The sequence below is a fragment of the Aplidium turbinatum genome, chromosome 13 (assembly GCF_918807975.1).
Source record: "Aplidium turbinatum chromosome 13, kaAplTurb1.1, whole genome shotgun sequence".
Classification (NCBI taxonomy): domain Eukaryota; kingdom Metazoa; phylum Chordata; class Ascidiacea; order Aplousobranchia; family Polyclinidae; genus Aplidium; species Aplidium turbinatum.
Window position 1 is genome coordinate 15,347,723 of NC_137484.1, and position 27,429 is coordinate 15,375,151.

At 37.0% G+C, this 27,429-nt stretch overlaps 1 protein-coding gene and 1 pseudogene across 2 annotated transcripts in view; one reads left to right on the forward strand and one right to left on the reverse strand.

Annotated features, from left to right (window-relative positions):
* Nucleotides 1–1,853: 1,853 nt before the first annotated feature.
* LOC145782496 (leucine zipper putative tumor suppressor 2 homolog) lies at nt 1,854–27,391 on the reverse strand. Its single transcript, XM_082594296.1, has 10 exons — nt 27,289–27,391; nt 14,257–15,005; nt 13,170–13,821; nt 10,887–11,001; nt 9,229–9,312; nt 7,994–8,156; nt 7,723–7,840; nt 5,932–6,012; nt 5,114–5,209; nt 1,854–2,967 (listed from the first exon to the last, which is right to left on the reverse strand). Exons 2-10 carry the CDS (start codon nt 14,961–14,963, stop codon nt 2,128–2,130), a joined length of 2,856 nt encoding a protein of 951 aa, XP_082450422.1. The 5' UTR covers nt 14,964–15,005; nt 27,289–27,391; the 3' UTR covers nt 1,854–2,127.
* The window catches only part of LOC145782499 (serine/threonine-protein phosphatase PP1-gamma catalytic subunit A pseudogene), a 202,139-nt pseudogene continuing 181,695 nt past the window's right edge, over nt 6,986–27,429 (forward strand). The window contains exon 1 of the transcript XR_014290840.1: nt 6,986–6,995. The product of XR_014290840.1 is annotated as a serine/threonine-protein phosphatase PP1-gamma catalytic subunit A pseudogene (transcript). The remainder of the gene's footprint in view (nt 6,996–27,429) is intronic.

The following is a 27,429-nucleotide window of genomic DNA, read 5'->3' on the forward strand; positions in this document are numbered from 1 at the left end:
CCGTTTTTTAGGCCTAATATCATACTTTTCATATTCACATATATTTAATAATTGAATGCAAAAGTGCAGTGATACGCAAAGACTGTGAAAGTTTATATTTCACCAAAACTAGCCTTTGCCACCTTAAACTCTGGTCAGACTATGAAGTAGCATCAGGCTACTCTTGATAAAAAAAAAATTCAAATTATATTGAATGCTCACCTCTCCCAGTAAGAAATCCTGCGCACGCCACTGAACGTACACTCAACGCTTGGTTCACCAGGTAAGCTAACTACGTCGTCAACGTAAACATTACAATGCGACTTCAAGTCAAGAGTGTTAGCCTACATCACATTTTTTGTTTTCAATACAAAATCTATCTAGAGGAGTAAATTAGTTGCTGCAAACCAAAAAATTATCGTCAATGCAAGCTGACTATGGTGGGCTAACCTTACACAACATGACTTAGGCTACTGGTTATTATTAGCAAATGGGAATTTCTTCGATTTGTTTTCTATTCGAAAAACAAATTAAAAAAACTCATCAAAAGATAAGTTATTGAAATCCTTCTGGGGTTATGAAAAAAATCTATTTGAAACTTGACTTTAAACTACACCTTGAGGTTCTAAATTCTATAGAAACCTAGTTTATATTGGATAAATTTTATCAAATAAAAAGTGTGAGTCACAGGCTAAAGACATAATATTGGAGCTCAAAAAAGGCGGCCAAAACAACCACAACATTTTTCTGGGGGCAAAACTGGGACTTCGTCCCGAAGGCCAAACACCATTTCTCTTTTTCTAGGATCTCAATATGTACATTTTTCGTTTCACTTAGAAGTTTTGTTTCATTGTAATTCTGTTGCCTCCAAAGAATTGTTTTCCAGATCCACTGCAGATTCCATCCTCTCGGGCTCGCTAAACGGAAAGCTATCCTTCCATTAATTATGTTGCTTATGCTTGGACTAAGCAAGCCTCTTTTGAAAGTGGATCTTGTTAATTTTATCGAGTTAACGTGGGAGTCGGTCATCGGAATTCCCGCGTACACTCCAAGTGTTCCTAGCAGCAAATTATTATATCCAGTAGGTGGCGCTAAATCCATAGCATTCGCTCAAGTTGTGTTCACACACAGGCAGTCGAAACAAAAATACTGTGGATGGTATACAGTAAACTGACAGTCCGGTCAGAGTTTAAAACCTGGAGTTGTTTAAAAGTAATGTTGCTTCTAAAATGCTATCGAAACTGCGTTTGGCAGCAACGACCTTGTCACGGGTCCTGAGTATGTATTAACGTTCAATGAAATGGTAGCCTTAGCACAAACACAAAGTTTAGACGCATATCTCGTTCAGTGAATATTGCTGAATGTAATGCTTTGTCAAAGGAAGACCATGATTTCGTGGTCTGACTTTACAAATATAAGAAAATTTCAAATCTTATACGTCACAAAGCACGGAACTAATTTGTCGCCATCCATGCGCCATCTCATTTGAAGACTTTAAATCAATAGTGTAGCGTTTTTGTCAGTTTACAGATAATATTACTGCAATCAACTTTCGGATGGTGAAATAGCTTCGTGCAAGGTTACACGCGCACGAACATACTGTAATGTAGACGCACCTTGGTAAAGCGACAAATTATGGCAATGAATTACAATAACAAAGATATTTGCGCAAAGTTGCTTGCAATAAACAACTTGTGCCCGCTTGTGGGTTTTCTTTTTTTTACAAGGCACCAAAAATAAAAAATTAAAATATTTTGTTTGAAGCTAGGCCTTGGAATTGAAAAGATCTTGGCTTTTCCGGATTTAGTTTTTCAAATACTAGCATTGAGAAAAGGGTTTTTGCTTAACTCCGCAGCCTTGCCTTGAGTCACATATCAATGCAAAGTACGTTGTATTTACGTAAGAACATATACAAGAATTGTTATGAATGAAAGCCATCTCTTTGAAGTTTCTTTTATAACGCAACACCAGGCAGGAATACGTGTATCACACTTAATACACTTACAAAAAGTAACATAAAAATAACAAAAATCCAAAGTGGAAATAATGCAATGTAGAATAATCGATAGATAAAAATAAAATCAATGACAACAACTTACAACTATCGACAAAATGCAAGAGGTTTGGTAAACAAATTTTATTGAAGCTTCAAATCTCCATTGGGTATGAAAGGTCACGTGGTCTTGAGTCATTTTCGTTGACCCGTCTGCCAATCCCAGCATTAACGCCAACCGCTTGTAATCGAGATGTTAAGATTTTCACCTCTCGTTCTAGAGCGTGAGAGCGCTTGTACATTTGTATATAATTTCCTTGCAGTTGCTTTTGGTATTTAATGACTCTCATCTTGTCCTCCGCCCATTGTTGCTTTTCCCGCTCGAATCGCCTTTCTTGGGCAACAGAGCGTCTCTCGGCGGCATGTAGCCGTTTCAAAAGACCTTCTCTTTCCTCGAGTGAAAAAGCAACTGGTTGGTCTTCTTCAGGAAAAACTAAAGATGAGCATGGTGTATAGTAGCTTGGCTCATCACAAACAGTGTCTAAAAAGGGCGCGACTTCGCCTTGGTTTTCATATTCTTCTTCGCCTGTGCCCATTGCACCGTTAAAACTGTTTTGTAATTCCGCTTCACCAAGGCCCTCAACGATAGATGCAGGAACTCGAGTAGAAGCTGCTGCGAGACGCCGTTCAAGTTGAGCAATCTCTTGATCACGTTTCTTCAAGCAGCCATGCAATGCAGCTGTTTGTGAGTCTCGCTGAGTCAGTTTAGCCAATAGGTCACGATTGTATGTCTTTAGCGCCACAGTTTCACTGGACCGTTGGGTCAAATCGGTTTGCTTTTCCTTGACTTGGCGCTTGAGAAGGCAGATTTCTCCGTGTTTCTGTTGAATTTCCATCTCGCTTTCTTCAAGACGAAGTCTCAGATTGGTGACGTTTTCACTGTGACGTACGTGGCCATCTATAGCATCCGTCATTGATTTGATACGATCTTCCAACTGAAGGAAGACAACAGGTTTTTATTGCACTTGATATTCACTTATTTTTCAATTTCGTTCAATTTGAATACCGCGTCATAATGTTTTATGTTGTGACACAATTTTATTTTTGTGACTCAATGTCGACCTTATTTCAAATTAGGCTGTGTTATGGGTGGAATTCACGTATATACAGGACTGGTTATGTTAACACAGCCTAACGGTAGCACTAGCTAGGTTAGATTGTAAAATGAGCTGGCATGGAAACCAAACAAATAAACTAGCAACAACAAAACGTCCGTAAGTTACCATAACTTCAAAACATGACAAATTTAGTGTAACCACAAGATACCAAATACTAAGATAAATGACCTTTTAACGGCATTTCTCATTTTATAGTACAGTAGATATCGAGATGATTGAAAAATTACTATATCAATCCAATATAAATGCCCTATACAAAACCTTTAAAACTTATCTTATTTCACACAGCCGCTATGGGTTAAATTTCATTTATCAGTGCTTCAGCACCCCTTAAACCAGGGGTTCTTAAACTGGGGTCCGTGGACCCCCAAGGGGTCCGCGGACTAGTTTTAGGGGGTCCATAAAAGCTCAATGGAAATCTTAGTTTATAATTTCAACAATAGAATAAATTTTTCAAAAGAAAGAGATTAAGTTCAAGTAACGCTGATGATTTTCCTCAGGTCATCGTTACTCATTGCTTTTTACATCGCCATGCATTAGAATCGAAAACTCTCTCAACAAATTTGAAAGAAATTTTGTCGGGTAGTGTGAAAATCGTTAATTTTATCAGAGCTTGGGCTTTGAACCATCGAATATTCAAGAGGTTATGTCAAGAAATGGGAGCGGAACATGAAGTTCTCCTCTATAATATAGAAGCTCGCTGGCTGTCAAGGGGTCAAGTTTTGAAGCACTTATTTGAACTTCGAATGGAAGTTTCTTTTTTCTAAGAGACAAAAATATTAAACTCTCAAAGCAGTTTAACAGTGAAGAGTTTATTCAAGGGTTAGCTTACTTGGCGGATATTTTTACTCATATGAATGAGGTAAATCGTTCGATTCAAGGCCCTGCCGTTACAACTATGGATGCTTCTGAAAAACTTAAAGCTTTTCAGGACAAGTTATCTCTGTGAAAAAGGACATTGGAGACTAACAACTATTCTTACTTCTCAACGTCGGAAGAATTGATGCTTCAAAATGGAACTGCAGTTTGTAATGCTCTACCATCTTCTCTGCACACAGTCATGTGCAGTCATTTGGAAGCTTTGCAAAACACTTTGTGAGGCCACTGCTCAGCCGCAGAGGATATTAAAAATACAGCATGGATACTTTACTCTTTACTCGTTGAACTGGAATCTATCAGGATGAGGAGGACCTTGCAAAAGATGAGTTCATTGAACTAAGGGCAATGGAATCATTAAGAATGTCCTTCAATTCGAAAAGTATTGGCGATTTTTGGAGTGCGTTGACGCAAGCATATCTTCTTTTGGTAAAGAGTGTCATGGCTGCTAGCCTATGTATAATCCCTTTGGGACTACATAGGCTATTTATGTGAGTCACAATTTTCATCCTTGGTAACTATCAAAACAAGGAATCGAAACCGGTTGGATGCAAAGGATGACATGCGTGTTGCCCTATCAAAGACGAAGTCACAATTTCATATTCTTGTTGAAAACTAACAGCAGCATCCTTCACATTGCTGAAATTAAATCGAAGATATTGAAAAACAATCTGCATTCGCTATTTCAAACATAAATTTTGTTACCAATTCACTTTAATTTTATTGCGTTATGTCCAATTCATGCTGATCAAAAAAAGTTTCTCGGACTAGGCCACAAAGGGGGTCCACGCAAACCAAATTTTTTTTTAAGGGGTCCGCGTTAAAAAAAGTTTAAGAACCCCTGCCTTAAACAAACATGCGATGCTTAGGTTTATACTAAGAATGGCCAATGCATTTGTGATCTAAAGAAAAGTTGTTGCGGTCAAGTGTCAATGCATCATACCCAGCAATGCTGCAGAAATTGCGTTCGACTCACAACAATCAGATAAATATTCTTTAGTGACGCAATGTCCAATACTTCAAATATTTTATTGTGTTGCCTTTTTCTGACGAGACGTCAATGTGCAGTGAACCATGACGGACTCACCTCATTGTTTGTGTCGAGCAATTGCTTCTGTTCTTCGTGCATGACACGGTATTGCTGCTCAGCGTTCTGCTGTAATTGCATTGACACTCTGCGGTTCTGTGAATAGAACAATTGGATAAAGGTCCACAGCATCAGAAGAAGAACGTTTCATGCAATGGGTCGAGGGTCTACTATCATCTCTACTGTAACTGCAGTAACGCTTCCAAATTGACAGTGTTTTGACTTTGTCACAACACACAGCTCACTTCAGCACGCTACCACAAAGCAAAAGTTAGAATCGCTGATTGGAACTGAAAATAAGACACTTCTGAGAAGTTTTGACCTTTCCTTTTTAAATTTTTTTTCTTTTTTTTTATATGTTTCTTTTCATAGCCACATAAAACTGTATCAATAAATAGCAAAATAAAGATGTCTATCGTTCGATTAGCAATCGCTATCCAGACAGCAAAATCTCTGGCTACCGGCATTTGATTTACTGCTTTTATTGATTCTTTCACTTGCAATAAAGCTGACATTTGACGTGGCGGTATGAACTCTCAAAATTAAAATAGAATCGTGGCGGTATAAACTCTCAGAATTAAAATAGAATCGATGTAAAAAGCGTTCACTCGTATACCCTTGAGAACAACGTAATACCACAGAGTGTCAGACCTGAAAACAATGTTACTTTCCGCTAAACTAATGCATTCTATATCAAGTTTTTTTTTTTATTTCGAGGCTCAATTTAAATTTGTCCTCTGGATATGACTCAAGGGTAAAGTGTTGGATCAATTTCAAAGACAGCAACTAATACTATGATACTTCTAGGTGCAGCTTACTTGTGATGTTAGCTGACTAGCATATTTTCGGTTGACCTCCGAGACGTCTGACTCTGACGCGCAATCGTTGTCGTCGTATACCTGCAATGAAGTCAATTTCAATATCTAAATTGATCGATTTTATGTTAGTTTAACGTCATTTTGCGTTGAATTAAAGCAAAATTAAGAAAGTTTTTGTGCCATTTATAATTTTACAGCAGTTAGGTAGGTTTTCAAATTGTTTTGGTCATATTAAAGAACAAGCTTCGCAGTTTCATTCTTGTGCGTTTCGTTTTTCAATTCATTGTGTAGATCAGTTATTTTCAATGTAGATGTTATTGTAAAAATCAGTTATTTTCGTTACTTGAGAAGGGCTAACTTGAGTATGGCCGAAAACAATCGTTGTTTATAGTTTTATGTTCACTCTAATGTATGATGTTAAATACCGTGTGGTTGCTTGGTTTTATCTGTCTATTATTAAAGAAGAATGAATTATTATCGATTTATTTGAACATATAGTCCAACTACAAAAGCAAATATTAGTGTTCTGCAGATTTTTAGACAGGCTTTGACATTCTAGCCCAACCCTATTCTTTTCATATTGATACAACTTATGCGGACAATTTTCCGAGCAGGGATGTTCTTCAAACAATACTGCCTACCTACAGCAAAGATTTTCAACATCACTAAGCATTGCAATGACGTTGAAAAAGGCAGCCTTTACTGTCTGGGAGGCCAATGCCATGATTTTGTTGGCCAGGTTGTAAAAACTTCAAATTAAATTTTCATCGAAACTTAGACGTAGGTAGAAAGACCCTAACGTTTTACAGTTAACGTTTATGTCATGTGTCACGGAGTTTCGGAAATTAAGTTACGTGTAAATTTTGGAACAAACTATGCAGAAAGTTTATAGAACTCCAACGTGAATCTTATCAGCGACACTCAGTCGCATGTCAGTACAAACTGTTCACATGTCATTTGGTGGTAAACGAACAGATAACATGGTTACGAGACATTCCTTAGGACTTAGATAAGAATTTATAGCCTTCCGTTTTATATCGTCACTAACGTGTGCTGTAAGAATAATATAAAATTTCAACTGCAATGAAGTACGCCAGAATACAGATAAGCAAATTTTCTAAATACTTGGACTTGCACAAAAAAATTTCACACCTTAATGAGACGTGTCACCAGTAGCGGTGCGAAATGCCGTAGTTAAGACTGCATGAACACAAGCCAGTTAAAACCTAGAACGTGTTATAGATATTAGGTTCATTAGTGAATGAACAAAGAAGAATGCGTGCACTTCGTCATGAGCAGTGACAGCTCGTCTGCTGTGAGGATTAATTGAAACGCTTACGGATGTTGAATTCATATCAAAAAAATACGTCAAGCTCTGGTTGTGTGCCCACCAGATAGTCATTGGACGAACTTAAAACTGTCATAAAAACTAGTCGAATTTACAGGGCACAAACAAGCCGAGCAAATGCTAAATAAACATCAATTTCATGGGCGAAACACGTGTCTATCGCTGTCAATTCTTGCTACAAAGCGGCTGCCGAGAAACATTCAATATTTTATTTAAGACACGAAGTCGAATTGAAAATCCAAAAGCAAATAATACATTTTGAAACTTCAAAGTGAAACAAGCAATCGTTCGAAATACTTCTCTCAGCTTGATTTTAACGTCTCCAGACGTCAAATCGATGCTATGATGTTCAAATTATTTATCATAACCTGGAAATTCCTCTCATCACGCCATTTTAAAGGTAAGGTTAAGTTATGAAAACATCACACTCCCATTCCACTCACAATGTCATGTAGCGCCTTTTCGTTATCCTTCAGATTTCGTCTCATAGATTGAACCTGATGCTGCTTGGCTTTGACTCGAGTCTCGAGATCGCTGATTTTGACGTCATCACTAACTCTTCTAAACATAAAAGTTGATTTAACAGCAAAGGTACACACATTGCTCAGACAAAGACTTCAAAGAGATAATCAACAGCATTTCCATAAAAGTTTTACTTTCTACAATAGTTCTAACGACAAAATTGAGGTTGAAAAACGATCATAAAATTCTCACATTGGGGAAAATGGAGTTGAATCCACGTTGTATTCAGGTTCTTGCATTGCACTTTGCGTTGTTGATGATGAAATTCTTGCACTTTCGTAACCTTCCGAACCGGAATAGCTGAAGTTTTCGCCGATAGTAACAGCGGTGGGTATGCTAATGGTAGAATGGCGACCTAAATCAGATTGATATGAATTTGTTTGGATAGCAGCATAAATTCTGAGGAAAATTACAAGTTGGTAACCATAGTAATTGCAATTCCAGCCCTTTAATTGTCACATCATTATTAAAAAATCGGTCTGGTGAGGCAGAATGTTATTTGAACAACCTTTCATTGAACAACTTTATACAATTTTATTTCATCAAAGTTATAGAAAAAACATCATGGAAGTTAGACAAGATTCTTTTTCAGAAAAAAAAAGAAAACGATCATTTTGCTACAAAGCTGTCATTTTCATCAATTAGACGGCGAAAGGTTGCGAAATTGCAAAAAGAGTTCAACTGTTGTTAGCCGGGAATTTTAGCATTGTTTGGTCATTTCGACACAGCATACAAATCGCAATGACGTAGAAGAGTAAGCTTTAAACAGGGCTTGGCACAGTAAACAGCAAGTGGTATAGCAAGCAACCGTAACCTTCACCTTTAACCAGTGCTTTTCGTAATCTATGGCAACAATCAAACATAACAACCAAGTCGCATAATGACGGTAATGAAGATGCTGGAAAAATAACCCATTCCCTGCCAACAAAAGTCATTTGTATCGTTGTTTCAACATCGCCGGACATTGAAACGACAAAAGCGGGGCAACGCAAGCGGGCTTTTGTTGGATGGGTTGCATATTATGTTGACGACAAGAAAGAAGCAGTCAGCAATTGCCGAAAAAGTTTCGTAGAATATATGTACAAAAACAAAAGCGAATATTATTTTTCGCGACAAAATGAGGTATGCTAATTGGTTGAAACAGAACTTCGGAAAAAAGTTTCAATTTGCGAAGAAAAGACCATTTAAAAACAAACTCTGAACCAAAACCTGGTCAAAATCTGTGGGCAAACAAAAAGCTTTGACGTTGGTAGTAGCACTAGCACCTACATCACACATTAGCCAACTTAGCCAGCAAAAGTTCGCAATTTTTTGTTTTCTCAACTTTTTTTTTTGCTCCCAAACGTCTGGCGACGTTGAAACGAAGCAAACATTCTCGCTGGGCACATGTCTTATACCAAATAAAACAAAACACAAACACCCCTTACCAGAGTCGGAGATATTAGACTCGGTTGAAATGCTGGTCACTCTATCTTCAAGTCCACAACGCAGGTCGTTGGGGGAACTTTCAGCTAAACAAATATTACCAGTTAAATCATATCGTTAGCAACGATTTCAAAACAGTGGGCTATACATTCGAGAGCTATACAATTTGAGGGCTATACATTCGTTGGAAATTTATTACTTAATGCTAAATTTGTAACAGCAAAGTCGTCAACGTTCAACAGATTCCTGATGTCCTTTTAAGACAACATATAAAAACGCTGAAAATTGAATGAGGCTGTTCACCACACATTGAGTAAAATATACAATTTGCACCAGCAGAACGCATCATGTTACGTAAAAACGCCTTGAAGTTGCAAAACAAAGCGAAAACTTTATATGATATGCAAGTCAATACAGCCGTAAAGTTGTTCCAGTAGCCTAAGTCATGTTTCCTTCATTTATCCAACTGCAGAGAAGAAATAGAAATATTGCTTTCTTGAAATATTTCTGAGTGGAGAATATATTCCAATCAAACACAAGGTTTCTGTGAACTCATCAATCATTTCGAGGGTATACTTTTAGCTACCTCTACTTTGGACTACTTTATCGGTAAAGGATAGTAGTCAGCCAGTGAAGTTCTTTTTTCATTGATTCAACATATACAGAGTTGCAGACGTTGAATTAATGCAAAATCAAGGCAGATTTGCTGACTAGGTGACAACTTACTAACCGACGTCACTTTAAAAATCGACAACAAAACAAACCTTGAAAAAAGCACTTGAATAATTTTGTACACATCACAGCAAATAGGCTGTCATCTCAATCTTGTGGCTCCAAACACTATACAGTAACTCCTCAACTTACTGTATCATTGTAACTCTTAGAAGCCGCTGTAACACTCATTTAATTACTACTCATTTCTCTTAACAACTACTTGAAGTGCACAACGCTTCGCTAAACATCCTTGCTTGATTTACGTCATTAGCTTGCACCAGAAATTATTCAACAAGATACTATATGATTAAACTTGGAACTGATGTAGTTCATAGAACTGAACGAATAAATGGCTTGAAAACATCAATAAAGGTCAGGTCGTGGCACAAACGTGATTTTTTCGTGTGAACCAATATTTCTTGACAATGAAATACATTGGTTTTGTCGTCATCAGGCTATTTTCTTATCAAGCGTTAACCCAAGATGACTGTTTCATTCTTTTCCGTTTCAACTCGAATAATAAAACATCAGTTGTCACTTTGAAAGATAAAGAACGGTGAAACTACAAAGTGCAAAACATCACTAAATTACAAAAACAGATATCAACTCTGACTCAATGACAGAAAGGCTCTCACTTTGCTCCCCCCAGTCATCAAATCACTGCCGTTTTGTACATTGAGCCAATGTCTACAACGACGGTGTCGAAATCTCATTTACCAAATTTTAATCAAATTACGAAAAGACACCTCAAACAGTTTCAAAGCTTCGTAATACAAAACACCTTTTTACTTTTGAAATGATATCACATTATGGCCTATTATATCCTAGCCAGTAAAAAAGTCATTTTCACATTGATTCAACGTTTGCAGACGTTGAATCAGCGCAAAAGCAAACCGATTTCCTCGTTGGAATGACCCATATCCGTTTAACAATGCCAATAACTTACTGTTAGTCACTTCCAGTGTCTTGTTTTCAGGAGAATGAGAAGTTGAAGAAGTTTGAGTTGGCGATGACACCACAGGCCTGAAGGCAGTCGGTCGCAATATCGTATTGCTCGATTTCTGGAAGTATAGATGTATGACTATGAGAAACAGCTTGTAGTCGCAACTGATGACTTGATTTTAGAGAATGTATAAACGCGCACGTCAAATTGACGTATTCCTAATATGTTTGTCGGTTAGAAAGATTAAGCTGTGTACTGTGCATCAACAGTGATTAACATTATTTATAGTTAAACACATCTGTGGTGCAAAGCAAAAGTGGGTCATTAAGTGAGATAGTTGTACACACAAATAAAAACGTATGCCCAAAACAAAAATTGTGGGTCATAATCTCCTCTCTAAAATCAAGAATCTTTTTTATATTGTTATAAAAAGTAAACTAACTGTCATATGTTGCCTAAAATGTTTACTTTTTCCAAATAGGCTCTAAACATTTAGGCCTACCACTACTCGTCGTCAGTAATAGCAACACCAACAGTGCATTGATGGCATAACTGCAATGATACTATGTATGATACTAGTATGACGTTTTCGGCATATATGCACCAGATGTTTTGGTTCATCCAGATAATTTGATTTTGCTATTCCATTTCCTGCATGTTTGCGTGAACTAAATGAGTTACCTCCCTCTCCACATCAGAACAGAGACTTTAAAAAAGGAGATTAGCTTACCGGGCAAAACTTCCTTAAATTAAACAAGAAATCTTTTCACAAGCAGATGACAAGCACTCGTTGGTTGGCTTGCAAAGTAGCAGACCATACACAACGAAGTGTTCAGGAAAATTAATCGCTTGGAAAATGACGTAAATGCGAAGATGTGCAGCCAGATTGTCGCTGAACTGCGAGTATTATCTTTATAAAAAACAGATTTTAGCCAAAGATTTTAAACTCGGCTAAGTGCTATCTCATGTGATGCTGTAATTGTGTACGTAAAAGATAAAGCGCTCGTGTGAAATACTTGACCAATGAACCATTCTAACCTACGACGTTACAACGGAACAAAGTTAATGACATAGCCGAAACACTATATTGCAAATTTATGATACGCACCAAACAGCCTATGCGTATCCCAGACTAGACAAAAAATACGTTATTTTTACATTGATTCAATGTACTTCTTTAGATGTTGGTAAACAACCAACCGCTGCAACGCTTTTGTTCATGCAATTTAACAAAAAATGAAAGAACACTGCAAGGCAGCGAAACATAAATATATATTAGTAAGACGACACTCTTGTTTTGAAGCCTACACAGAAGCATGCGCAAAAAGGAAGCAAAGCCGATTAGAAATTGACATTTTTCTGCAAAAATAAAATTTACCAGATGTGACATATCTTACGTTAGCTCAATCATGGGATTCAATGAAAAAGTTCCTGTGCCATCCAGGAAATCACTTCTTTGTTATGCTGATTGCAAACCTTCAATCCAACGCAAAAAACTACTGATTTGCCAGTTGGGAGAAAAATTTCCCTGACAGCAAATCAGTCGTTTTTCACATTGATTCGACGTCTACAGACGATTTGCTGCCTGGGATAGTCATTGAACCGTTCTGTTGAGCGTGAGCAAGAGTTTGAAATCTTGTACTTATATCACCTGCCGCTTGAACTCATTCGCTCCGAAACTCTTTGATTGCAATTAAATGTGACCTTTACAAGCAGCAGGTGAAGAATATTGTAGCATGCAGTTTTGCGTCGGTCAATTAAAAAGGTGTGCACTCAACTTTCACTATAAGGATAGAAATGTTTCCCTGGAATTAAGATCGCCTATATTATAAGAATAAGAATTGGGCCTAATGATATTGAAGACTGGTCAGGAATTAATTACAAAACTGCAGTAGAAAAATCTCACAACAGAGAAACTTGGCGCCTCATTGCCTCCAACCCTCGACGAGAGAAAGGAACTTAATGATGATAAGAATGAGCATTGTGTGTGCATTTTTAACTGAAAATGTGAACCAAGTTCGATGTATATTGAAATAAAAATCTTTGGAAAAAATTGCAATACAGTATATCACCAGTCACCACCCTTTGGATCCGCCACTGCCTTCAGTTGACTACTTCGCAAATATTACGAAACCACTTGCAGTATTATTATTAGTTGTCATCATGTGCATAATATATAATATTGTATAATTATATTGCTTTTTTAACTTCAACAATATTTACATAAACGAAGCAGGAACGCTAGCACACTTCGCAGCTAAAACGTATTCGCATACGATAAATTACCTTGTCCAGAAGTAATTTTCCCGAAACCGGTGCCAATTTCGGGGGTTCGTTTTTGCGATGTTCTTCAGGAAAAACATTGTCAGTAACGTTGTTGGATAGCGAACCTTCATGTCGCAGTGCACAAGATGAATCACTCAAAAACGAAGTATATACCGGATACGAACCAGCTTTTACTGGATGCTGGTTTGGCTTTGCGGTTTTTAACATTTTCCAAGTTCCTTTTGCTCTTGTGGCTGCATCCTTGTTTTCCCACATTTGATGATAAGGCAAGGTTGACGTGTCTTGGTAAGTTCGTGAATTCTGCATCACACAGTACTCGTTCAAGCCTCTTCCATTGTACGATTCAACCGCATTGTCTTGGCCGTACACCATGCCATTATGTTGTAAAGTTTGAGACCGAGAGTTCATTAACCGGTGGTTAGCGGATGCTAAATTAACGTAATCATGGTGGTTAGATGAGAATGTTCTCTGATCAAATTCAAGTTCGTTTTCACTTATTCCTGCGGACAAGGTCCGCATTTTGCGTTGAGAAGCGGAAGAGTTCTTTTCTTTTTTTCGACTTGTAGGTTCGGTTTGGGGTTTGTAGTTTCGCGTCGCTTTCTTGTCTTTGCTGGAGTCGCCAATCAAAAGGGATGTGTTGGAATCAATGAGTCTTAATTCAAGAAAGCAAATCATTAAAACCTGGTTAGCTCTTGTCTAATTTCTAATCAATAACTTCAAAAAATAAACTTTTTTGCATAACAAACTGTGCAGACAGCAAAATCCGTTATTTCTATATTGATGCAACATCTGCAGATTTTGCTATCTGCTCGGCACTCATATAAAAAACTGAATTAACAAGCAGCTAGTAAAGTGGAAAAACGTTCGACACTGGTTGGACGCCTACACCGAGCATGCGACTTCATCCTGACAGACATGTGATGATGGAGTTACACTTGGATTAGCTTCGTTTCTTATTTTGGATACGATAAAAGTAAAGCGCAGGCGAAGTATTGTGAAAAAAAATATGATACAAATTTTGATTGACTTGACTATATACTGCAAATTAAATATCTTTAGTATTAATGCTAAATTACGTGGTACAAACCTGCGATTGTTCTTGCTTTTCGACTTTGAACCGCCAGAACTATTGCTTCGCGTTAACTTATCCGAACTGTTCCACTTAAACGGCGACTTCAAACTTATCTTGTCCAATGAATAACGAAGTTTTTCTTTTACACCCAACACCGGTTTCGGTGTACCAGATTCAAAACCGCCATTGTCGCTACTGCCGGCACTATCGCGTCTGTTCTTCAACTGCTGCTTGTGGGACAGCTTTTTGCTGCCAGAGGCTGGTAATGCACTGCTACCGCTGCCCATGGTAACTTCAAATAGTTGAAGTTGTCTGTGGGATTGGTCGGGTGGACTTCCACGCCTCGCCAGCTTTTCTTCCTTACTAAAGTAATATAAAGTTTGATCACCTTTGTTAGGCGTTGGGTAACTGGACACTTCGCTGCCGTTGAATGAACCAGACGTGGCTGCGCCACGCGAATAGTCGAGTGCAAGTTTAACCTGTGAAGTGTCGCCTGATGAAATTTGCAATGTTGGTAGCGTGTAAACGTCCACGGAAGTGCAGTATCCGGTACCGGTGGCTGCGGACTGTTGGTATGCTTGAGGTGGTGGGTTTGAAGGATAGTTTTCGTAATGAGAAACCAACGAGAAATCACTTTGAGGATATGAACAGTACGCTGGTTTGGGTTCAAAATTGCAGTTGCTGGGTAGATAGGATCCTATGTCGCTTGCCACAGCAGCCATTCTTTATGTAAAATTGTTCAATGAACCTCAAGCTCACATTATCTGTAAAAGCAAAAATAAGTAATAAATACGACTGTAGAATACCTATTTGTGTTGTACCCTTTTACCTTCGTCAAAGTGGTGACAGTAAGTCAAGAGTAAGATGACGTCGTATCAAGTTTCTTAGAAAAACAATTAAATACGAACAATACTACTTGAAAGTTATCTAGATGCAAATCGGCTTTCCAGCATATTTGTGAAATGTTTTTGCAGCTGTTGGACGGCGGGCGATTACTTTTAACTGTTCTGACATAGAAAATACAACAATAAGTTACATTGAAAGAAAAAAAACACCAAAATACAATTTTGCATCACAAAGGGAGATAAATTCAATTTACACAATACTTTTTATTGCGTGGGTGGGCTACTGTTTCTATAAAAGTCATATTTTTTTCATGAAAGTTTTGTTTCAAAAATATATCTGTGGGAATCTAATCAGTAATTTTAGCTATCCTTATAGTTGTACGATAAATGATATTCTTACGTTGACATAAAAAAGTGGCTAATGCTGAGCAGAACTAATTCAAGTAAACGCAAGCACTACGGTCTGTTTTACCCCAGAGTAAACCTTCTGAACATCTCAGAAGTTACTTTGATACAATAATAGGAATTTCTTTTTCTAGCGTTTGTTTTATTTCCAAAATGAACATAGAGCTAACAAAACAAGCAGCAGCGACGTCCACCACAACAGTTTATAAAATTACACCAATTTGGAAGTTGTAAAGCTATATTATTTTCTATAGTGTTTACTTATGTCATATTACGCCATTTCGAGCAAGTCAGTAACCTTATATCTGTTTTAATGACCCTTCATAAAGAAAATAGTCTCAACTGTTGACAACTTGGATCTTTCCAAATACTTAATGTCTTCAAATTTCAATTTGTGATGCTTGACTACATAAGTAATAAAGTTAACTCTTCTGCATGAACCCGGCCGATACGTAGACTATTCTGCTTTTATGGATTTATTTCCCCTAACAGTTACACAATCAGTGCTTCGAAGAGATTGCAACAAAGACAATGAAGAAAATTTGAGGAAACATTCACCCCGACACAATCATAATGAAGCCACTTACTCATAATAACAGAATTACTACCGTTGGTGTGCAACGAAGCCTTTCAGTGAACAACGTGCAGAGTTGATGACTGACAATTTAGTCTAAAACTAATATTTTCACGTTTCCAACCTCTTTCAAGGGAGTTAAATATATCAGTTGAATACACTAGTGAAGGGAAATGCCAATTAACAGTATCCTGAAGCGATTGCTCTAATCTTGTTGTTTGCCCAGCAGTACCATGATCTATCACACCAAGGCTTGCTAAACAAACAAACTAAGGAATTTAAGATTTCATATGAGAGTTTGTTTTTGGATAGTTTGAGTTGCCAAAACCATTGACTAGTGGACGATTTGATGCTGAAATCGTTCCTTGCAGAAAAGCTATTGGTCCTTTGTTACAATGCGTTTGTTACTTTGCTGCTTGAAAATAAAAAAAAACACTGGTGGCAGTGAACATCACGTTTGATAAATCCATAATTTCGTAGTTATCTCATCCATTATTAAGTACAAGAATTTCCGATTTCTTCGCAGGACGCCACTGTCTTTGTTAAGACAAATTGGAAGGATTTTTAAAAGAATTTCTATATCTTGTTGAGCTTCATAAATCCCACACAAGTTGACCAGCAAATGAAATTATAAAAGCTTTTTTCTTCAGAGTGCATACCTCCCACCATTATGATAATACAATACAAACGCACATAGCAAATCAGCAACCCAGCCAGCAAATTAGTTCTTTTGTACAAACAACATTGCTTGAATACATTTTATTCCAAAGCAAGATCTTGGATATAGAAATGAATTATTTCCACATTTTAATTGCGTCCTCGCTCATATAGGCCTATACCGGTACTGAGGGATTGAGTTGGGCATATTACCTATCTTGGACTTAGCTGACAACTGACATAGTGTATCCTGTAGCATAAGCACTTCCAATCAATCTTTAGAGTTAACATATGGACTTCAATTATGTCATCAGTCAATGAAATATGTCAGCCTGATCAAAATACCAGGAAACAACTGCGTTCTTCAACACACCACGTTAAAATCCAAGTTCTTAAAATTACAATGTGTCACTCATAAAACTCCAAAATCTACCCAACCATAATTTCTTAAGTTTGCGGCTTGTGTGAAACTGGATGTGAATAATCAACTCCAACTTCAATTCTCAATACTTCAACGTATTTCAAGTATTTTATTGCCGGTCCACATCGATAGATTGCAGGCGCACTTCAGTACCAGATGTTTTACGATACGGTTCTTTGTCCGATAACTAAATAAAACCTGCCATAGTTAACCATTAGCCAGCCAACACCTTTAAAAATCTTTCATTGGTCGCTTGTCAATCGTAAGTTAGCAAATGCCACAGTCACAAAACCAGAATTTCAGAGTTTGTTTGCGCATCTCATATAATTTATAATGCAGTAAATTGATGCTAAGTCATAGTTTAGTTTTTACGTGCCGTATGACAATGAAAGCAAACTATCAAGAAAGAATTCAATAAAAATAGCTAAAAGTATTTATAACAGCGATTAAGCTCTAAGCTGAAGTAGGAAATGTGCCACTCATCCACTGCACGACGATGTTGGCAAAATATCAATAACACCATTATACCGCAACATTAAGAATGTCCATTTTACGTTCAGTAATAAATGCTTCATTTATTTCCTACCGAAACTTTGAAAGTAATTTTAAATCGCTGACCATGATTATCCACCATCTAAAAAGTTCATAAAAAAACATGCAACCTTCCATCTATTGAGAAAAACAGTAAGCATAGTTTCGTATAAACAGAACAGAAATTAATTTTGAAACTACATTAAAAATAAGAAAGCATGATTAAAATGGCTTGCTCACTTTTTTAACTATTCAGTAATTAGCTGCTTGTAGGTATAATATTTTTGGTCAAAACTTAATTTTTTCATATTCAGGCAATTTTGCTAAGTAACAACAGTGATCAGAGTTTTAACATCGCAAAAGCTAGGTCCTTAGCTTATAACTGGGGTTGGCGTCATAGAGCATACGGCTATAAAATCGTTTTACTAGAGAACTGTGTTCCGAAAGCTAGTGCAATTTGCTATTACTACAGCGAACTCGCAGCATCAGGCTTAAACAGATCGCTAATGTCTACATACGTAGTGAAGTAAGCAACGATCATGCTGCTAAAAACTTAATCTATAGTATAAAATCTTTGCCAAACACTACATAATGCAGTCAAATAGATATCGACTTCGTCTCACACAACACGTTTGACAGTAGATGTTACTTCAACTTATTACCTAACTGGTCCACCCACAAACTGCGCTGAAATTGAATGAAACCACACAAAGCCGGTGATAGTGGCACCTAAACAGCATTCACTCAAAAGCCCATGAGTCTGTTTGTACTCAAAACTGAAAACTGAACTATCGGAACTCGTTTATCCTTATTAACAAAGTGGAAATTAAAGTGTCGAATCTCTCAAACCACTCTCAGTATTCGCAACATCAAAGTGTAAAAAAACACCACTTCCAAAAAAAGGCTTTTTTCCCATGACGTCATGGCCAATTTACCGATTGTTGCCGCAAAACCCTTCGAGAACTCGTAAAAACAAAAATAACACCCGTTCTTACAGCCATTATCGGTTTCATTCAGAAAACATTGGAGTGGCTTGGGGCAATTTACATAATGCGCCCTAGCCGTCATTAAACGTATTTTGAAAGCAAAACAGCACTGCTAACAAAAGAATGACATGTGGTTATAAAAACACTACTTTTTATGTCTCACTTCCTACCAATAGTGCTTTCAAAATAATTTCGCATTCCATAGGATTCTTCCGTCATGGCTAATTTCCTAACTTCGGCTGTTGATATGAAGATACGGGCGTTTGGAGTGCGACATTCGTATAGTAACGATGGATCGTTACACGTGGATAAAGTTATGTGCTCGTTATAAGCCTAGTACTTTTGCACAGTGCAGGCTACCGCATGTGAAGCCGTACTGAAATAAACTTAATTGAATGTTGTAGTTTTTTTATTGCCTTACAGCTTACAGTTATTGACGTTGAAAGTATTAGTGTAAAGTAGATTATTATTTTTGCGAACACTTTTAGTTGAGCAAATTCGATGGCCTAACATTTCTATTTGTCCTATTGCCCCAGGTCGGTGGCGATGTTAGACGCTGATATTCATAAAACGTTTTAGAATACAGGCCAAGATCCAAGCCCAAACAGAAAAACTAAGTACCGTACATCAATTGCTTTATTGCAATTTCTTGGCTTTATACTACACCTTAACAACGACAAACCTTCTAACCAAGCACTTCCACTGTAAAAGTGGTGCAAAACACTAACCATTCGGCTTACTTATATGTACTACGGCATAGGCATCAGGTCTCAAAGCTGATTCTCAATAACGCTGCACTACGTATGCTGTTCTCAATTCTGGATGAAAAAAAGGAAGGTTGCATGTCACCCAGCAGCAATCACGATGTATCACAGTTGTGCTGTCACACATGTTGTAGAGGCCTTTTCTAAATCAGCTAGAAATCTTCTTGAAAACGTTTTTTCTTGCCATGCGCCATCCAGTTCGACTGAAGTGCAGAAAAATAAACGGATACACGTCAAACGAAAAAGATAAAATCAAGTTTTTCACGAGAAGCACAGCAGAATGTTTTCATCTTTTGTTTCCGTCTGATTCGCTGATTTTTGTCGGGTTGCTGTTTAAAATGCAATTTCGAAATCGATACCGTGACATAACGCACAACCTTTTTGACGCTTTCCCGCTGTGAAGTCGGATAACACAAGGCTGAAGTCAAAATACCACAGTGTCATGCGTGGACGTCCACGTGTCATGCAATCTAACAAAACAACGACTCGATTGATCAAGCTAAATTACTGCAAAACTAATGCTAACTACCTATCTTCTAGTGCCCATTCTTCCACACTCAGCTGGTTTTTCAGCGTTTCTACAAATCAGAAAAATGAGACATTTGAGATGTTTGAAAAAAAAACAATTGATTTTTGCTGTCCTTGATTATCTTTTGCTTTCAGCTAAATTCTTTTTGTACTAAAAATGCTTGAATATTCGCTCAACGTAAAACAACTAACAATTAATGAAATGGACGATGATGTCACATATTTATATGCATTTTCACGGTGTTGCTTTAGTTGTGAAGCTTTTGATGAGCAAGTGGACTGCAAACTCAATTAACTAATGAAAAACTATTGTGAAAAAAAATCCATCATCTTTTCCAGACTTTCCCAGAAAAATCACATCAACAGATATGAATCAACCGTCAACCACTCAGTCAGTGATACCAAACGTATACATAAAATGATTAAAACATTCCCAAAATCTATCATCATTAACATCAAGTTGAATGTATCTCAGTTATTGACAAATGTCAACTAAACGAGCTTTAAAACCTTGGTACTATGGATTGGTACGAAATTAAAAGCGAGGTTCCTGATCTGGTTCCATCGTGTAACTGTAAGCACAGGATAATAATGAAATGCTAATCCATGAGTGAACTCATGTATGGTGGATTTGTCAAAAAATTAAATCATTTTGTTGAAAGCGAAATTAACAACCTTATTATGTTACAAAAAGAAGAACGATAGCCGATAATTGTCTCTCGTTTTATTTTTAAAGTAACTTTCAATTTTGCGCTATGCTGTCATCAATCAATCAAGTTTGTTGTCACATATGGTAAGAGGTTTGGTAGAAACTTTACTTTGTCGACCCTCTCCAACATATAAGAATAAGCAACAACTAAGAAGGAAAAATTATTTCTTCAGACACAAAAACGACACATACAAAAAAATATAATATTGAACGTTTTCGGCTTTTTTTAGGCAGGCTCCGTCAGAAAATCTGAAGCAGGTTACAATATAACACTGACAGTAAGAAAATAATTTCTTTATATTAAAACTGCAAATGCCAAAAATTGATTAGTAGAGGTTACACATTAAGTGAGAAATAGATCACATGAGGTGTGAAAGATAAACAAAAACACAAAAAATAAGTAGCCTATGTAATGTAGTGTCAAGGCCAATGGAGTGCGAGTGGTACGACCAAATCAGTTTGTAACAAATTGAGAGCGTTGCAAATTTCCTTTTTAGATTGCGAATACGTATGGCAGATACTGTACTGAAGTTGTTAGGTTAAGCTTTTAGCACTGTACCATTTAAAATGGTCTTCAATTTTCTTGACAGGTCTCCCGTCAATACCACGCAAAACTGGCTCTTCATGCCTGCGGTTGATCACAACATAATTTCGAAGAGCGTTTAGGATTTTTTTTTTTAAAGACAAAATACAAATAAGCCTATCTGCCTATATTTATACAAATACTTCAACATGTAACAATCTGATAAGGGACAAAATCTAACTGATGTTTGTTAAATTAAGTTGCGAATTGTCTGACTGTCAAAGGATTCATCAAGCTGAGACGTTCGTTTAAACTCCATCCTCTCATGACGTCGTCAGGAGCCTGAAAGATGGTGAATTAAAGCACAAAAGCAATCGCCTCTGCAATAAGAAAAGTAACGTGACCTCCCATCTGGAGTTTGAAATATCACAAAACGATTGCTCAAGCACGCTAAATTTCGCAACAACAACCTGATTCATTCATGATTGAATACAAATCAAAAGCGCAATTTAAAACCTCAATCCAAAGAATCAACGATACAACAAAAAGTCGAGTCCAGAGAAACAGCAAATTCATTTCTGTTGCCCTGCGTATAATAAGATGCAAAAAAACATAAAAAACATTCAAGGCTACGTCTTTTTGACAACTTTTCATATTTGGGAAGTTCAACTCTAAAGTTGGAACGCCACTGCTTATCTGGTGAGCTAGACATTTCCGCGGTTTAATACAAGCCTAGGTTCCATAAGCGCTTAAGTAGGAATGTGCAGTTACACTTTCTGGAGTCGGATAAAATGTGAAGCGCAACATGAAATCGCTCAAATGATGTTTTCACTGCACCATTTGTAGCTTTCATTTGCAAATAACCAACAATGGCTGATGGTAGACACGTGATTTGAAATAGACCTTTGCAAGTACATGCTACCTAAACACACTGAAAAAATCTTTCGCTGTATTAGAGCTTGTCTTATTCCAGTTTCGAAAAAACATTCAAAGCTAAGTTTTTTTCCGTTTTTCTTCTCTTCCTCAAATGAAATACACTCATCATGCCAGGACAAACACTAGCTAATTCTCAAGCACATCTTGACCCCTTTTAAATTCTTTTTTATATCTAAACATTTCAATTATAATATCCTACTTGTCAATGCAAATATAGACTACTTGACTGGCAAGTGGCAATGCCACGTACTGATTCATAAGGATTTAGCTTTAGCTAAGCGGTTTCGGCATACCAAAAGCAATAAAGATAAAAGGCTGGAGAGAAAGCTCAGAACAATAAGTCGGGGTTACAGCGCCCACCCACGTAAGACAAACCGCTATAACCTCTTTCACAATGAGCAGGGAAACTTTATAAGGTCGTTTGAGCTCTTCATTGTTTGATTGTTTGTGAGAGAAATGCATTAAAAGCATCAGAGACAGGAATAAAGGATGTTCTGTTGATAAATTTCCTTTCTTTTGGGTTTCTTTATTGATAGTTCTAAGTGCGTTTATAAGATTTACTGTCTAGTTTCTACTACCAAAGAACATCCATAAGAAAAAGTGTAGTACCCTTTACGATGTGGGTCATGAATACGTGAAACTATACAATGCTCATGACATGTGACATCACTTCAACGCAGATGTAGAATCATCATTTTCGTCAAGCAATGTAGAAGAAATACAATCAGTATTTAAACAACATAACGTTAGATAAACGGCAGCGTACGTGTAATTAACGATACAATCAGGGGCGGATCCAGCAAGCAGTTTTAGGGGCGGGGGGCGATTTCAACAAAACACAATGATGTGTAGGATACATAAATCCGTCTTTGCAAAACACAGTGAACACTATTACTTTTCTGTTTCTTTTTTGTTTTTTTGTTTTTGGGGGGGGGGGGGCAGTCGCCTCAACCACCCCTTGGATCCGCCACTAGATTCAATCCAATGTTTTTTAGGAAACCAAGTCGATTGCACCCTGCCAAGCACGTCAAAACTTCATCTTTGCTTTAACTGGTGCAATTTGAGTTTGGCATTGTATTCCAATTTGTGTGTGTTGAGCAAGCAAAGCAGAAGTAAACGTAGCGTTTAATATCTCATTGTCAGTTATGGATAGTTTATGCTTGGCTTATCAGCGCCACCTCACGTATATTTTTTATTTAGTTCAATACTGCGACTGAATGTTTAACTTGAAAAATACTTTACTGTACAACTGAAAATGCTTGGTTGTGTTTCCAAAACCCTTTTACATTTGATGATTGTTAATCTTATAATCTGCGGTCTGTTCCTCAGCAAAAAGGTAACGGATGAATTTGAAATCGCAATGTGGTCATAACTACGGTTTCAAAAGTTACTAACGTGACGCGGTCTTTCCAGCAGTGATATCTTGGCATTATATCTTGGCAGTGTTAGCAAATCAATTTCCCCACAGCTGCTCCGCAAATTCCCCAATCGCAAATCTATGTTTTGTCACCGCAAATTGGCTAAAAGCGTTCTACCTAAAAGCTTCAGAAGATTACTAAAAAAACGTTCTTCATCTTCTGAGATGACGCTTCCGCTGGGTTGGTTGTGCAGGTCTCGTTTTCTGCTACAACTTTCCAGAACCTAGAAGTTTCCCTCATTCCAAACTTTTGTTCTTAACGACTTTGAAGTTTTCCAAAATCTCCTCAAATTGAGGACAAATTGCCTATCTGGCAACACTGATGCTTAATTACGCAATGCAAAATGCCATTTGGTAATATGCGTCAAGAGCATTCATGGAGTGTATCGATAAACCAGTTTTAAGTATCAGTGGCGTTCGTATGTTTATTGGATTGACGTCATTAAACCTTTCAAAGTCAATGTCAGGATGCCTTGCGATAGGAAGCAACTGTTGCGCTGATACAGTTAGCAAAGTTGCCGTCGTAGAACGTTTCAACGTCGCCAAACAAAAAAACGACGTGAAAATGACAACTTTTGCCAGCTGGTTAATGGCAGATCATCACACTGGCGCCGCTGACACCGCAAGCAAGAGAGCAGTGAACAACTGAATATGCAAATACAGTATAAAGAGCTCTACAATGAGCAATTATGCATTTTGAATGTTGGCGTTTAGAAGCGAGTATGTTGGTTTTCACATTCGTTACAAATGACTTTTTTATGAGAGTCTGTGCTGAATAATTCTGATCACATCACAGAGTCAAAAACAAACCAATAAACTTCAAAGCAGCAGATTTCATACAGCTTCATTCCAACAACAAAACATGTCCACATATTTTTTGCTTGTTCAGGAATGTTATTTGATTCTAACTTATTAAAAAAACAAGCTTATGAGCTTAGTTAAACTTTTACTTAAGATAAATTGGATCTCATTCAAACATACCACGCCAATCCAATCGGCGACAAATGCGTCATTTGCTTAAAGGGTAAGACCGGACAAAAGACTTCACATTTTGTTTGTTTCAGAATAAAGCGTCACTAACGTTTATCTAGCGTCAATAAACATCGACAAGACAAATGCCATGAACTTATTGGAAAACCATCAAACCGGTACAGTTTATTTTAATGCTTACATCGAAATTAAGCAAACTCGGCACTGGAAAATAAATTTCGTGTAAACCAATTGTCTAATGAAAGATTTACCAGAATGCTAGTACAAACAAAAACTAAATCTCAATTCATCATCTTCTTCTTTGTGTGAAATTCGTGTCTCAATTCATAACTGTTAAAAATCAAAGACTAATCATAGCAATTGAAAAGCAGTAAATAAAAGTAAACCGTGAGAGTATTGTCAAATGACGGCAGTCAACATAACATATTAGCAAAGGCAGGGCTTCTTTTATGGGTAAGTGGGAGGGTAAATAAGAATTGCCCCTCCAGGCCTCCACTGAACTATTTGTTGCCCACTTTTAGTAACTTTTTTCACCTTAGGTTAAGTAATATCAGTAGCAGTCGCTGTAATTTTTGAAAAAAGTTTAGTATTCTATCTCCTCTATCTTTTAAATTTTATAGAATCACTTCTCAAAGTTAAGTAGCCTACAATCCTACATATATATTATAGCTTATTAGTTCAGTATTATTCCTTTGCAGTTAAAACATTTTTGACATGATAGGCGTGATTATCGGACCAATATAAACTATCGTATAAAATCACAATCATATCTATTAGTTTTGTATGGACTTAAAAAAATTTAAAAAAATAAGACAAATAATTTGGCTTCTAAGCGAAAGGACATAAAATATTTCGAAATTACACAATAAAATTTTGAAAAATGAAGAAAAAGTAGCGATCAGCAAAAAACGTTTTTGCATATTTTGCAAAGAAAAATCTTGATGATTCAGAAGTTCGAACTTATCTTCTCATGAAAAAGTACAGACTTACCTCGTGTAGCAATGCCAGATCAAATAATCTTACAAAACAAGATGAAAATGTAGAAACACCGCAATAAAACTTAATTCAGAAAACTGGTACCATAATGCAAGAAATGAGTCAGTAAAAAAACTGCATCGGCATCAGCCAGGGGCGTAATCAGAGGAAGAAAGAGGCCATTGTCCCTTGAAATATCTTCAATAAACATTTCACTCCTTGCTACAGCATCATTTGACAGGGTTTTATTGTGGGTTTAGGCTTAAAGTTCTCTCTGAATGCCCAATTTTCAGGCATTTTTTCAAAATTGAAATAACACAGTTGTGCCATGTCAAAATATAAATCAGAGAAGTTAAGACAGAGTTCGGAGGTCTGATGGTTTGCCTGTTCGTGCCTTTTCATCTTGTTCTAAAATTATTTGATCTGGCATTGTTGCACGAGATAATTCTGTACTTTTTCGGCTTGGATCTTCCTGAGATAAGTTCGAACTTCTGAATCACCAAGCTTTTTCTTTGCAAAATATGCAAAATCGTTTTTTGCTGATATGGGTACTTTTTGTTTTTGGTACAACTCCACAGCTCTTGATTTGGTGCAAAAAGATTTTACCATGTGAATTAACTGTTCGGTGCCAATGGATAAAAATGAAATAACATTTCATTAAATAAGATTTTGTGTTCTTTGTACGCCACAAAAAGACGAAAACCGAGGACACATTCAATGCACTGGACGTTATCATTTTGCAACAATTTTCAATCAAATTACATTGAGAAGATGCAGCAATTAAGAGTGGAAACACGATCACTTGCAGAAATGGCTGAACCTCCGTCAATCAACGAAATCCGAGATTGGGTAAACCTGCTAATGGTTTCTCATAGCAAGCATTGTATTTGTATAATAGACGGATGTGTAAACAACATCGGCCGAAGACCATTATGTGAGTGACTAATTGCTACAGCATACAAAGTCTTGAAGATATACGAAAGTTAATTTGGAATTTCCACATTGAGCATCACGCATAGCTTGAAACATCGAAGACTACTTAATGTTACCCAAACAAAACAAGCATAGAAGTTGGTGAAACTCTGCTCTGTCTTTATAACCAATGTGAAAAAACATTTATTTGCTAAAGCTTTTTGAAATACATTTAAGTTAACCTAAAAACATTATCCATATCGCTGTTCTCAATTGAGCCTGTGGGCAGGAGGATTATCCTTGTCATTCGATGTTAGCTGAGATTGCATTGAGAAGCTGTCAGAGTAGCCGACCTTTGGTCTCACCATCCAGGAAACGCAGACCTTCTATTTGGTGATCAAACACGGCGAAATCGGTAGTAGACTGTAGTCTGTTTAATTTTCTTTTAATATTCCACTTCAGGTTTTATTTTTTCGAAAACAAAACAACAAAACCTATGAACCATGCGTGCGGCACAGGGTAAAGTTTCGTAGCACAATACAGTAAGCTTGCTGATTGCTGTTGACTGCTTTGTCGCTTCTACCTTTTTCTAGACCTCTGCTATGTTTGGCATATATTGTTTTTTTGTTGTGATGGTCAGAAATAAAAACAAACTGAACTGACCAGACAGTTAGAAAAAAAGTTCCAACATGTTGTACTTGCTGAAATTAAGAGATGTTCCAGTCATCAAAATTTAGTCTTTTTTTCCCGATATACAACGCTCACAGACGTTAAATCAATGCGTATTAAAAGCATGTGATTTCTTTAGCTGAGAAGTGCCTTGTTTATGGAGATACACTACAAATCCTTACAAAAATAAAATACATTTACTCACCTTCCATCGTGAAGCAACAGTTGAAAGCTCCTAAGCGCTGTGATAGGTAGCACATTCTTCTTTCACTTCAATGAATTCAAGCTGTACCATTGTCATAACTTTCATCCGAAGTTTTCACCATTTTCAGAACAGGTTTATGGC

What these genes read in the sequence shown, in the direction of transcription:
- LOC145782496 (XM_082594296.1), bottom strand. Translation starts at nt 14,963, where the DNA reads ATGGCTGCTGTGGCAAGCGACATAGGATCCTATCTACCCAGCAACTGC. An exon ending in GAAAATTACTTCTGGACAAG is followed by an intron (nt 11,002 to 13,169) that starts GTAATTTATCGT and finishes CTATACTTCCAG; the next exon opens with AAATCGAGCAATACGATATT. An exon ending in TGCTCGACACAAACAATGAG is followed by an intron (nt 2,968 to 5,113) that starts GTGAGTCCGTCA and finishes GTCTTCCTTCAG; the next exon opens with TTGGAAGATCGTATCAAATC.